Raw genomic sequence first — 13,903 nt, 5'->3', positions numbered from 1 at the left:
TAGGGCCCCCCATAGAACAACAGGGGTCCCCCACCTCGGCCCCGTGGCAGAGGGGGACGCATATGGTCATTCACAGACCAGGAGGGAGGACAGAGCCTCACACACTGAGACCCTTGTGGGAGTGTCTCAAAAGCTCAGGAAGTACCCCAAAACCAGGCCCAGGATGGGAAAATGAGCAAGCAGAGAAACAAGAGGAAGACCATTGAGAAATATTTTTCATATGAGCCCAAGAAGGATCAAAATACCCAGTCTGAAGATTTGGAAGCACAAGGTCCTGCATCTAAAAACTCTAAGGAAAAACAGAAATTGGGCTCAGGCTATGACAGAGCTCAAAAGAGACTTTGAAAATCAAATGAGGGAGTTAGAAGAAAAACTGGGAAAAGAAAGGAGAGAGATGCAGGAAAAACATGAAAATGAAGTCAGCAGCTTAGTCAAGGAAATCCAAAAAAATGCTGAAGAAAATAGCATGCTAAAAAACAGCTTAGGTCAAATGGATAAAACAGTTCAAAAAAGTTATTGAGGAGAAGAATGCTTTAAAAAGCAAAATTGGCCAGATGGAAAAAGAGATAAGAAAACTCTGAGGAGAACAAATCCTTCAGACAAAGAATAGAATTCAGGGAGATTGATGAATTTACCAGAAATCAGGAATCAATACTTCAAAACCAAAAAATGAAAAATTAGAAGAAAATGTGAAATATCTCATTGAAAAAACAACTGATATGGAAAACAGACTTAGGAAAGATAATTTAAAAATTATTGGAATACCTGAAAGTCATGATCAGGAAAAGAGCCTTGACATCATTTTCAAAGAATTACTACAGGAAAATTGCCCTGACATTCTAGAAGCAGAAGGCAAAATAGAAATGGAGAGAATCCACCGATCCCCTGAGAGAGAGATCCCAAAAAACCAACCCCTAGGAATATTATAGCCAAGTTCCAGAACTCCCAAGTCAAAGAGAAAGTATTAAAAGTAGCCAGAAGGACACAATTCAAATATCATGGAGCTGTAGTCAGGATCACACAGGATTTAGCAGCAACTACATTGGAAGCTCGTAGGGCTTGGAATCTAATATACCACAAGGCAAAAGAGCTTAGAATGCAGCCAAGAATGAACTACCCAGCAAGGCTGAATGTCCTCTTCCAGGGAAAAATATGGACTTTCAATGAACCAGGGGAATTTCAAAGGTTCCTTCTGGAATGGCCAGAGCTGAACAGAAGGTTTGATCTTCAGATACAGGACTCAGGTGAAGCACAGAGATTGGAGGAAAGGGGGAAAATATGAGGGACTTAATGAGGATGAACTGCATGTATTCCTGCATGGAAAAATGACACTGATAATACTCATATGAACCTTCTCAGTTAATAGAGCAGGTAGAGGGAGCTTTTATAGTTGAAGCACAGGAGAAAGCTGAATTCAAAGATAAAATATGGTGTAAAAATGGAGTCAATAGAAAAAAAGGGAAATGTAATGGGAGAAAGCAAAAGGAGAGGGGGAATAGGTCAAGATATTTCATATAATAAGATTTTTTTTTATTACAGTGAGCTATTGCAATGATATGGAAGGGGTGAGGCAAGGGGGAATGAGGGAACCTTTGCTCTCATCAGAGGTGGCTAGGAGAGGAAACAGCATATATACTCAATGGGGTATAGGCATCTGGAGTAAGGGGGGGGCACAGGGGTAAGGGGTGGGCATGTGAATAAAGGAGGAGAGGATGGACCATGGGGGGAGAGTGGTCAGATATAACACATTTTCTTTTTTACTTCTTGCAAAGGGCTGGGATTGGAAGGCCTGTCCAGGACCACAGGGCCAGGTGGATTCTGGGCCTATGGGGTGGTATGGGGGCTCAGGGCTTCTTGGCCCCAGGACCAGGGATCTGTCTGCTGCGCCACTCAGCTACCCTACAGCAGAGTCAGAGTGAAAGGAGAGAGAAAATATAGTACATGGTAGTGGAGAAATATGAAAGGAGGGAGTTGCGATCAGCAATGGCAACGCTGGAAAAATATGGAAGTAACTTTTGCCATGGACTTATCATAAAGAATGTGATCTACCTATGACAGAGTTGTTGGTGTTGGAACAAAGACTGAAGCACATTTTTTATTATTATTATTTGGGGGAGGGTGCAGGGCAAATGGGGCTGGGTGGCCTGCCTGGGGCCACATAGCAGGGTGATCTTTGGGTGACCAGATTTGGACCCGGGTGCTCCTGGCTCAAGGGCCAATGCGCTGTTTGCCACCCCACCACCCCTATGATTACTATTTTATTTTATGTCTTTTTTTTCTTCTTCTTCTTTTTGGTTTTTGCAGGGCAGTGGGGATTGGGTGGCTTGCATGTCATACGGCTGGGGTGATTGTTGGGTCTATGGGGCTGGATGTGGGCTCGGGTGCTCATGGCTCCAGGGCTGGTGCTTTGTCCATTGCGCCACCTGGCCATACCTACAATTGTTACTATTATTTTTTTTTAATTTTAATTTTTTTTTCTCTCCCCTTTACTTTATCACCCAAGCAAGTCTATATTCATGGGGGGGGGGGGATATTTTGTTTACTCTTAAACAAGAATATTTTATTAATGTAAAAAAAAAACACTATTTGTACAAAATGAGAATTAAAAAAAAAGAAATAAGTAGGAGACAAAAGAGGAATTCAGGTGGGGAAACAACCTGCACAAATCCACAAGAATGACTGTGGTGTACATGGAGGAAAGTGAGGTTTCAGGGTAAGAAATGAGTATATCACTGAAGAGGAAGATGGGGATGAGATTAAGAGGGATCTGAAAAACAGACATTGGAGGTTGAGGCCTAATATATCAGACAAAGGGGGACCCACCATATAGGTCCTTGGGAAGAAGAAATGACATAATGAAAGCAATCCATTTAGTTACTCTCAATATGATAACCTCACATGCAGTTCAGACCAGAGAAGGGGCAGGGGACTATAGGCAATGAGGTTGCAGCAGTGGAGGAAAAGATGAATTAATGAAGCATTTCAAAAGAAAATAACTACTAGAAAACAGGTGATAGTTTAGATCAGAAGTAGGGAAGAACCCCTTTTCTGCCAAGGGCCATTTGGATGCTTATAACACTATTCAAGGGCTATATCTGGTCAAATATTTAATTAATTCACCCCTAAAAAGCTCTTAGATTTATTGAATTTCAAGTCCTGCCTGCAGTTGCCATGGCAGTGCCAGATCATGGGTCTTAACCTGCAGGTCAGATATTCACTGCCCCTGGTCTAGATAAAAGAAAGAAACCAAAAGAAGTTAAAGTTCAAACATTTAATGAGACCTTAATGTGTCCAAGACACTGTGAGGAGGTAGGACTAAAAAGATGAATAAATTCCTTGCCTGAAAGGCTTTCCATCTAAATGAGAGATAAAATATATGCAAACACCAAACATACAAATAAGAACAGAAGTACATGGGAGACATAAAAAAAAAAGATAAAGACACGTAAATTAAAAAACAAAGCCTGGATAGGGAATTTTTAAAAGCAATTATGAAGAAGTAATCTAATCAGCTTCCTCTCAATTTCCTTCCTTCATGAGAGCCCCAGGTAATTCTATTCTCTAAAGGCAGATCTGCACTGGGAGAGCAAGTTCATTACCCAAAACTCCCTAAACTTACAAAATTCCAAGTCCATTCACACCCCAGGAAATTAAAAATATTCTCTTAAGAAGACTTGCCTTTTTCGTTATTGTAACGAATTCCTTGTTGTGGTGGATATGTAGCATTAGTGAGTTCCTCCTTACGCTTGGCTTGAGTAGCCTGAATGGCTTCTGAATGACGTTCCAGAGTAATGAATATATTTCCATGGATGGGGCTACCACAAAGCTTTTCCATCTTTTTTAGTAAGGTTAAAACCTTGAAAGAAATATGTATACATTTGCGTGGTTGTAAACCAAACATCTTTTAAACTCAACAACATAACTACAATTCCAAAACTTATTTGATCATTTTGAATATGTATACTCACTCTGGTTTGTTCCTTTAATTGGTCCACAATTAAGCGATCAACTCGAGAAGGATTGGCAGGAAGTCGAGAAACAGGAGTGTTATTTGAACTAGAAATTCTCTTTCCTGGGAAGTTTCTTGCAAGATCTGCCTCTGTCTAAGAAAATATAAATACATATGAAGTGAAAGATTTGAGGGAGGGAAGAATTAAAATAGAAAAGAAAATTTTAGATCTATCTCTATGATGAATATAGATGCAAAAATCTTATATAAAATCTTAGGAAAACGATTACAACAAGTTATCACTAGGATAATACATTTTGACCAAGTAGAATTTATCCCAGAAATGAAGGGTTGGTTCAATATTAAGAAAAGTATTAGTATAATTAATTATGTCAACAACAAACCTATCAGAAATTATATGACTATATCAATAGATGCTGAAAAAATACTTGACAAAATACAGCACCCATTCCTACTAAAAACACTAGAGTGTAGGAATAAATGGATTGTTCTTTAGAATAATAAGAAGTATCTATCTGAAACCATCAAGCATTATATGTAATGCAGATTAGTTAGAGGCATTCCCAATTAGATCAGGGAGGAAACAAGGATGGCCATTATCACCACTACTATTCAATATCATATTAGAAATGTTAGCTTCAGCAATAAGAGAAGAAATTGGAGGAATTAGATTTGGGAAGGAAGAGACAAAACCCTCACTCTTTGCAGATGACATGATGGTATACCTAGAGAATCCCAAAAAGTCATCTAAAAAAACTACTAGAAATAATTAGCAACTTTAGCAAAGTCGCAGGATATAAAATAACCCTCAACAATTCTCAACATTTCTATGACTAGCAAGATGCAGCAGAAAGAGCTAGAAAGAGAAATCCCATCAAAGTAACTTCAGACAAAATAAAATTCCTGGGGGTATACCTGCCAAGGCAGACTTAGAAACTTGTTGAAAACAATTACAAAACACTTCTCACACAAATAAAATCAGATTTAAATAACTAGGCAATATCAACTGCTCATGGATAAGCCAGGCTAATATAATAAAAATGACAATTCTACCAAAATTGAACTACTTGTTTAGTGCCCTACCAATAAAAATTACAAAAAAATTACTTTAATGAATTAGAAAAAAATTTAAGTTAATTCATATGGAGAAATAAAGTCAAGAACTTCCAGGGATTTAATAAAAAAAGAAGTAGAAAAGAAGGTGGCTTAGCCCTATCTGATCTAAAATTTTATTATAAAGCATCAGTCATCAAAATTGTCTGGAGTTGGCTAAGAAATGGAGTGGTGGATCAGTGGAATAGACTAAGTATAATAGCAGGAAATGATTATAGTAATCTGCTGTTTGATAAACCCAAAGAGTCCAGCTATTGGGATAAAAACTCTCTCTTCGATAAAAACTGTTGGGAAAATTGGAAGTTAGTATGGCAGAAACTTGGATTAGACCAACACCTCACACCCTATACCAAGATAAGATCAAAATGGATACAGGATTTAGACATAAAAAACAATATTAAAAGCAAACTAGGAGATCAAGGAATAGTTTAAGTGTCAGATCGATGGAAAAGGAAGCAATTTATGACCAAGGAAGAAATGGAAAACATCACTAAAAACAAACTAGATGATTTTGATTACATCAAAATTAAAAAGGTTTTGCACAGATAAAACCACTGTAAGCAAGATCAAAAGAAACATAGTAAATTGGGAAACAATTTTTACAACTAGTATTTCTGACAAAGGACTCATTTCTAAAATATATAGAGAACTGAGTCAAATTAAAAAAAAAAAACAACAAGCCATTCCCCAACTGACTAGACTAGCTAACATGACCAGAAAGGATAATGTAGGATAATGTTCAATGTTGGAAAGGGTGTGGGAAATCTGCTACACTAATACATTGTTGGTGGAGCTGTGAACTCAACCAACCTTTCTGGAGAGCAATTTGGAATTATGCCCAAAGGGCAACAAAAATGTGCATACCCTTTGATCCAGCAACACCACTATTGGTTCTATATCCTGAAGAAATTATGAAAAAAGGGTAAAAACATCCTATACATAGTAACAAAGAATTGGAAATTGAGGGGATACCCATCAGTTGGGGAATGCCTTAATAAACTGTGGTACATGTATATGATGGAACACTATTGTTCTATTAGAAACCAGGAGAGATGGGAATTCAGAGAAGCCAGGAAGGATTTGCATGAACTGATGCTGAGCGAGATAAGCAGAACCAAAAGAACACTGTACACCATAACAGAAACACAGGGGTGTTGATCAACCCTAAGGGATTTGCTCATTCCATCAGTGCAACAACCAGGGACAACTTTAGGGTATCTGTGATGGAAAATACCATCTGTATCCAGAGAAAGTTTTGTGGAGTTTAAACAAAGACCAAAGACTATTACCATTAATTTAAAAAAAAGTTGTCGTATTATGTAATTTTGCTATCTCTCAAAATTTTTTTTTTTAAGGATATGATTTTTCTCTCATCACAATGTGTACCATGGAAACAATGCAAAGACTATCAGACTGCCTTCTGTGGACAGTGGGGGGAGAGAAGTGAGCTTGGGGGAAAACTGTAAAATTCAAAATAAATTAATTAAAAAAAAAAGATTTGGAGGGAAAAAAAAACCACATACATCTAAGATAATGGGAGACAGATATGTATGTCTAAATACATATATATATATATACACACAAGTCTATATTTTATCATATTATATATATGATATCTTTCCAGTATTAATGGCAACACATAACTGTCATGGAAATGGAGAAATTCAAAGAGCATGCCAGACACACTCAGAATGAGAGAGAGAGAGAGAGAGAGAGAGAGTGTGAGTGTGTGTGTGTGTGTGTTAACTAATACAGCTAGACTCAGAAATTCTATTTGGCATTCTCTATTTTTTTTTTTCTGATTTCCATAACCATTTAGATAGCATTTCATGATGTGAAATCCGAAGACTTAGTATTACCTTTTTCCGTTCTTTTTCTAGAGCCCTCCACTGCTCATAGCACTCCTCCAGTTGGATATGAAGCTCATTAGCAGGTCCACTCCGATTTCTTGGTGGCCGATATTTGTTAAAAGGTGGCGGAAAGGCTAAGTATGGTGGTCTACAAAACAAATCACTAACGAAAGGATTCAAATTGCTAAAGTCACCATAATGGAAAATGTCAACAAGCTCCGAAAAAGGAAATGTTGATGGTGGGAAAGTAAAGCTAGTTGCTGGCATAAAGGGAGAAGGGTTAAATGGGGTAAAATTAGCACTTTGTTTAAGTTCTGTCATTAAAGGAAAAACAGGAAGGAAGGAAGGATTGATGAAATCTGACATGTTAACACTATTCTTTTCTTGTTTCTTTTGGAAAATATTAAACTGCTGACGGTTCTGACCTACATAATTAGGTTGTTGAATCAAATTCCTCCTCCCCTTTCTATCATCTAGAGTCTGATTTTTATGGACTCTGTATCTAACAGAGTGTTCACTAACAGCATTCTGCTGCAACAAGCAGCTGGATGACAAATGAGCAGGAACTCTGTAATAATAAGGATCCTTGTTAGCCAATGGATCATGGGGGAAACATCCCATTTGTATATTTGGTTTCTGATTTTCAGGGTTAGAATTTGGAAAACTCAGACCATTATGAAAACCATTTGGTATTTGTAATCTCCCTTCCTTCCTGAAAAAGGGTATCGGTGGTGTCTGCGGGTAATACGAAGGAGATATCAAAGACTGGTGCATGGGAGAGCCACCAGACAAAACTGAAACTCCAGAAGAGGGCTGACTGCCTGCTGCTATTGGCTTCACAAATGTCGAATTTGCCACAGGAACTGGATTTAATACATTACCATCCACCCAAATATGTTCCCTGAAGAACGATTGACAGTTTCCATTATATACAGAAGTATTTACAGACAAATCACAGTCAAGGGGCTTTAAGGGAATTTCTTTGGAATTTCTGGGAAATTGGCATCCATTATCTTCAAAGTTGCCCACAAAGTTGAAGTTACTGGGATCGTCCGGTGAGCTGGTTTCCTGAGATTTCCTGTCAACTACTGCAGACAAATTTTCTTCAGGAAATGGTTGGTTGACAAAGCCTAGGGGAGGTGGAATAGGTAACTGTATTTGCTGAAAAGGTATCATACCTTCATTTATTTTAGGAAGCAATTGGTTTTCATGAAATATAAAAGGATCAGCAGCAGGATTGTCTAAGTCACTGGAGCACTTCGTTTGTTCCTGGATATTAATTTTCATTATGTTCTCATTTGCTCTATCAGGTTTCCGGGATTCCTTTTGAATACTAGTAATATCTTCATGACTATTTTGAAAATAAGAGTTAAGATCAGAGCAATTATTTTCATAATCAATATTTAATTTCATTTTCTCATAATTTGCCTCTCTTTGACTGAATTCAACATTCTGTAAAGGGAATCCTTCTGGCTGAATGATAGCATTGGTTTTAAAAGTTGAATTATCCAGGTAAGTATCTTTGAAAATATTATCAGGCAACTGATTAGAATGATTTGAAGGAGAAAGACAAGACTCTACCAGTCTAAGATCATCAAAAGCATTCTGTAAGTTTTCTATATCAGGAGATATCTGAGAGTATCCTTGATTGAAATTCTGTGTTTCAATGAAGCTTGGAAAATTTTCAGTAGAATTCTTGAGAGAATATCCTGAATAATCACCATCATTACCAAAATTAGGAGTCCACGTGGGAGGAAGGAGTCCAGACAAAGAATTCCTAAAACAAAGAGGCACAATTAATAATAAACCTCATCACTCTATATATGCTAGATCAAATATTACAATTATTTGTAAAAATAAATCAAAGTCCATATGCTTGGAACGTGGCCTACAGTCAAATTCTAGAGGAAGTCAATGTGATTAATTTAAAGAACACACAGAAATCTCTCTATAATATGTAAAGGGCTTCTGCATAAACTTACCAGTCTGGGTTGTGTGGCTCTGGGTTATTTGGTTCCTCCAAAATGCTTGAAATCAACCCAAATGTTTCAGGGTCATTTCCAGAGTAAGATAAATTAATCTGTGCCCTGGAAAATATATCCACCAAATAATTTTGAGAAAAAAAATCCACAAATAAAATGCCTACTACACCACCATTAATAACCAATTACAATATTTATCAATAAGCATCACATACTGTAATGACAACTAAAGAACACTTCTGGGGACTAGAGGTAGGCCAGTAAGATCCAGATAGAGATTGCACCATATAAGGATTGGTTGAAGCAATTCATGATAATTTGCCTAAGCAAATAAGAACATCATCTTCCAATATTTAAATGAATGTCATTAATGATTGCTCTATTTTGATGTATCTCTATACCTCAGGGACCTGCCCTCTCCTCTATACTGTTTAAATTTTTAATCAATCACTTGCAGAAAAACATCAATGCATGCTATGTGTTAATTTTGCAGGTTACACAAACCTGGAAGAATAAGTAATACGTTGAACAACAAAGTCAGAAGCCCAAAAGGTCCACAAGCAAGAACAATGAGCTAAAAATCAAGAAAGCTGCATTGTAATAGAAATCAATATAAAATGCTATACTTAGGTTAAAAATCAACTTCACATGTATAAGAAGGGGAAGACATATCTATACAACAGTATCTGTGAAAAAAGCTGCTTAGTATTCTCTAAGTCAAACTGAATGTGACACAACAGCCAAAGAAACAAAGAGAGCTTTGGGTTTAAGAGAAGCTACCAAAACTAGGCACAAAGTCTATCAGATTTATAATAGTATGTTCAATTCAAGGTGCTTTATTTTGTGAAAAACAAGGGGCGGGAATGGATTAAAAGTTTAAATGTGGGCAAAAGATGGTGTTCAAGATGGTCAAAGGTTACAAAGGTCTCAAGTCCATGACAGATGAAGGTTGGTTGGAAAAAACACAATGCTGAGTTAGGACAGGAGAAGACTTAGGAAGGTCATGAAGATCTGCTGCAAGTTCTTCAAGGGTTATCAAGCACTAGATTTTTTTTTCAGTTCTTTGACCCTTAAAGGATAGAACTTGAAATAATAAGTGGAAGCTGCCAGAAGAAGCATTTAAATTTTCTGCAACAACAAAAGCTGTCTAAGGTGGAAATGAATGGTCAGTTAAACAGGTGGTGGGTTTTCCCTCCCTGCAAGTATACAAGCAGAGAGCGCAAAACCCAAACAAAAATTCAATAAACATTTACTACATTTCAACTATACACAAGCACCTAGGATTCAAAGTAAAAAAAGAAAGTCTCTCACTTTACAGAGTTTACATTCAAACAGAGGGTATAAAATGTACACAAACAAGTATAAGACAAAGGAAGGTGTAACAGAGGTCCAGATATATGTTCAGAATATCTACAAAGGGAGAGAACATTCAGCTGTTGGGGGTGTGGGGCAGAGGCTGGTATACAGACTTTATAAAGGGAGATGTTGGCACCAGGGCTGAGGCTTGAAGAAAGCTAATATTTCTAAAAAGCAGTGACAAGGAGGGGGCATGAAGTATATTGCAGAGGGAATTACTCTTCAGGGATGGGCTATACTAGGTGAGTACTGAAGTCCCTCCCAACTCGGATTCAGTGATCTTGAAACCCCAACTAAGAAAATAATTTTAAATATTAATCTTTGATAAATACAGTCAGTTTCAAATTTACTAAATGATATAAATAGAAACATTTTTATAAAATTCTAGCTCAGACCAGGCCACACTACTTCAACTATATTTAACTTTCAGTTGCTGATTCTCCTGAAGTTTTGTTAAGAATATCAGGTATATGAATGGTCAGATTCTAGAGAAACATGGGAAGAATTACAGGAACTGATGCTGAGTGAAGGGAGCAGAACCAAGAGAACACTGGTATACATTAATAACAACATTGTGAGTTGATCAACCTTGATGGATGTAGCTCCTCTCAGCAGTTCAAAGAACTAGGGCAACCCTGGGGTACCTATTATGGGCAATGCCATCCACATCTAGAGAAAGAACAAACAGATGCAAAACAGAACAAAACAAAACAAAAAACCTACAGAATCTGAATGAACACTTTGTTCACTTTTTAAAAATTTGTCTTATGTTTTTCTTTCCTGTCTGATGGTTTTCATTCTTTTCCCTTAGTCCTAATTCCTCCTACAGAAAATGATTAATCAGTAAAAACATTAAACACAAATATAGATGGATGATGTTCACCAGACTGTTTGCTGCTAAGGGGAGAGAGGTGAAGAAGGGAAGGTGGAAAGAAATTATGTAACTTATAAATATGCATATGCACGTGAATAAATGTTGAAAAACTTTCAGTTAACATGTAACTGGAAAAATAAAATAAAATATCCTGGGCAAACATCAACTGCTCATGGATAGGTCGAGCTAATATAATAAAAATGAAAATTCTACCAAAACTAAATAACCTGTTTAGTGCCCTACCAATCAAAATTACAAAAAACTACTTTAATGAGTTAGAAAAAGTTTTAAATAAATTCATATAGAGAAATAAAAAGTCAAGAATTTCCAGGGATTCAATGAAAAAAAGTAGAAAAGAAGATGGCTTAGCCCTATCTGATCTAAAATTATATTATAAAGCATCAGTCATCAAAACTGTCTGGTACTGGCTAAGAAATAGAGTGGGACCAGTGGAGTAGACTGGGTGTAATAGCAGGAAATGATTATAGCAATCTGCTGTTTGATAAACCCAAAAAGTCCAGCTATTAGAATAAAAACTCTCTCTTCAATAAAAACTGCTGAGAAAATTGTAAGTTAGTATGGAAAAATCTTAGATTAGATAAACACCTCATGCCCTATAGCAAGATAAGATCAAAATGGACACAGGATTTGGACATAAAAAATATTATAAAGTAAACTAGAAGATCAAAGTGTAGTTCACTTGTCAGATCTATGGAAAGGGAAGTAGTTTATGACTAAGGAAGAGATGGAAAACATCACTAAAAGTGAACTAAATGATTTTGATTACATTAAATTAAAAAAGCTTTTGCACAGACAAAACCACTTTAACCAAGATCAAAAGAAATGTAGTAAACTGCGAAACAATCTTTACAACTAATGTTTCTGACAAAGGACTCATTTCTAAAATATACAGAGAACTGAGTCAAATTTTCAAATAAAAAAGCCATTCCCCAATTGACAAATGGTCAAAGGATATGCAAAGGCAATTTACAGATGAGGAAATCAAAGCAATCCATAATCATATGAAAAATTGCTCTAAATCCTTACTTATTAGAAAAATGCAAATAGAAGCTTCTCTGAGGTACCACCTCACACCTCTCAGATTGGCCAATATGACCAGAAAGGATAAAGATCATTGCTGGAAGGGTTGTAGGAAATCTGGGACACTATTACATTGTTGGTGGAGCTGTGAACTCATCCAAACTTTCTGGAGAGCAATTTGAAATTATGCCCAAAGGGCAACAAAAATGTGCATACCCTTTGATCCAACAATACCACTACTGGGTCTATATCCTGAAGAGATGATGAAAAAGGGTAAAAACATCACTTGTACAAAAATATTCATAGAAGCCCTGTTTGTGGTGGCAAAGAATTGGAAATTGAGTGAATATCCTTCAATTGGGGAATGGCTTAGCAAACTGTGGTGTATGTATGTCATGGAACACTATTATTCTATTAGAAACCAGGAAGGATGGGAATTCAGGGAAGCCTGGAAGGATTTGCATGAACTGATGCTGAGTGAGATGAGCACAACCAGCAAAGCATTGTACACTCTAACAGCAACATGGGGGTGATGATCAACCTTGATGGACATGCTCATTCCATCAGTGCAATAATCAGGGACAATTTGGGGCTGTCTGCAATGGAGAATACCATCGGTATCCAGAGAAGGAACTGTGGAGTTTGAACAAAGACCAAGGGCTATTACTTCTAATTTAGGAAAAAAAAACCTATCTTATTGTCTGATCTTGCTATCTCTTATACTTTATGTTTCTTCCTTAAGGATATGATTTCTCTCTCATCACATTCAATTTGGATCATTGCATACCACGGAAACAATGTAAAGACTGGCAAATTGCCTTCTGTGGGGGGGGGAGTAAGATTAGGGGGAAAAACTGTAAAACTCAAAATAAATTAAATCTTTCTAATTCAAAAAGAAAAAAAAAGAAAATGACCAATGACATCACATATCGTCCCCATCAGTAAAATGTTAACCTTTTGAGGGGAAAAACTATTACATTTTATAAAAAAAAACTATTGCATTTTTATTTTTGTACCCCTAACACCTATTACAAGGCTTGGCATACTGTAGGTCCTTAATAAATGCTTGTTGATATGAAAAATAAAATAAAATATCAATTGGGGAAAAAAACAATCGCAGGTATTTCAGCAATCCATTTCAATCATATTACTCCCTTTGCAACTACACAAAACAAGGTGACTACCTCCTGCTTTCAAAATTTAGAAGACAGGGATAACACAAGGTTAAGCAGCTTCAAGATGAAGGCAAGATCCTGCACAGCTCAATATCGGAAGTAAAGAAGCCTGGGCTCCATCAGTACCTTCAACCTGCTATCCAAATTCTAACACCCCTATCCTCTTGGACAACAAAACCCAAAATTATCCAATCACAAAAAATGGTCATCTTCTAGATTTAATGGGACTGAAGCAAGAAAAAAAAAAGGAAACCAATTAATTAGAATATCATCAATTCTATTTGGTCAAATTCTTATTTTGCCAGTAACACTTTTTAAAGCAACAGCTGTCTAAAACTAGTCAAGAGGTACAAAAGAGCAAAAGTACTGCTGAACTTTTGCAATTAATATAAAATCTGACATATAATCTCTTTGGTCATATAATACAAAATACTTTGAACAAATTATTCTAAGGTAAAATTATAATTTTTTGTTCCATGGGAGTGATGCGAAGAGGTCAATTATTGACACATTATGTAGATAACTTCAATTCTATTGACAAG

At 36.6% G+C, this 13,903-nt stretch overlaps 1 protein-coding gene across 3 annotated transcripts in view; it reads right to left on the bottom strand.

Annotated features, from left to right (window-relative positions):
- Positions 1–13,903, bottom strand: part of LOC141495912 (meiosis-specific coiled-coil domain-containing protein MEIOC-like) — a 47,662-nt gene that overhangs the window by 7,653 nt on the left and 26,106 nt on the right. For all 3 annotated transcript variants that reach the window (XM_074197792.1, XM_074197793.1, XM_074197795.1), the window contains 4 exons: positions 8,916–9,020; positions 6,943–8,710; positions 3,969–4,103; positions 3,679–3,856 (listed from right to left, as the gene is read on the bottom strand). In XM_074197792.1, the coding sequence (XP_074053893.1) occupies positions 3,679–3,856; positions 3,969–4,103; positions 6,943–8,710; positions 8,916–9,020 (2,186 nt within the window). The remainder of the gene's footprint in view (positions 1–3,678; positions 3,857–3,968; positions 4,104–6,942; positions 8,711–8,915; positions 9,021–13,903) is intronic.

Source organism: Macrotis lagotis, chromosome 8, assembly GCF_037893015.1.
Source record: "Macrotis lagotis isolate mMagLag1 chromosome 8, bilby.v1.9.chrom.fasta, whole genome shotgun sequence".
Taxonomy (NCBI): domain Eukaryota; kingdom Metazoa; phylum Chordata; class Mammalia; order Peramelemorphia; family Peramelidae; genus Macrotis; species Macrotis lagotis.
The sequence above is the reverse complement of the archived record's forward strand: the minus strand, read 5'-3'. Positions and strand labels throughout refer to the sequence as shown.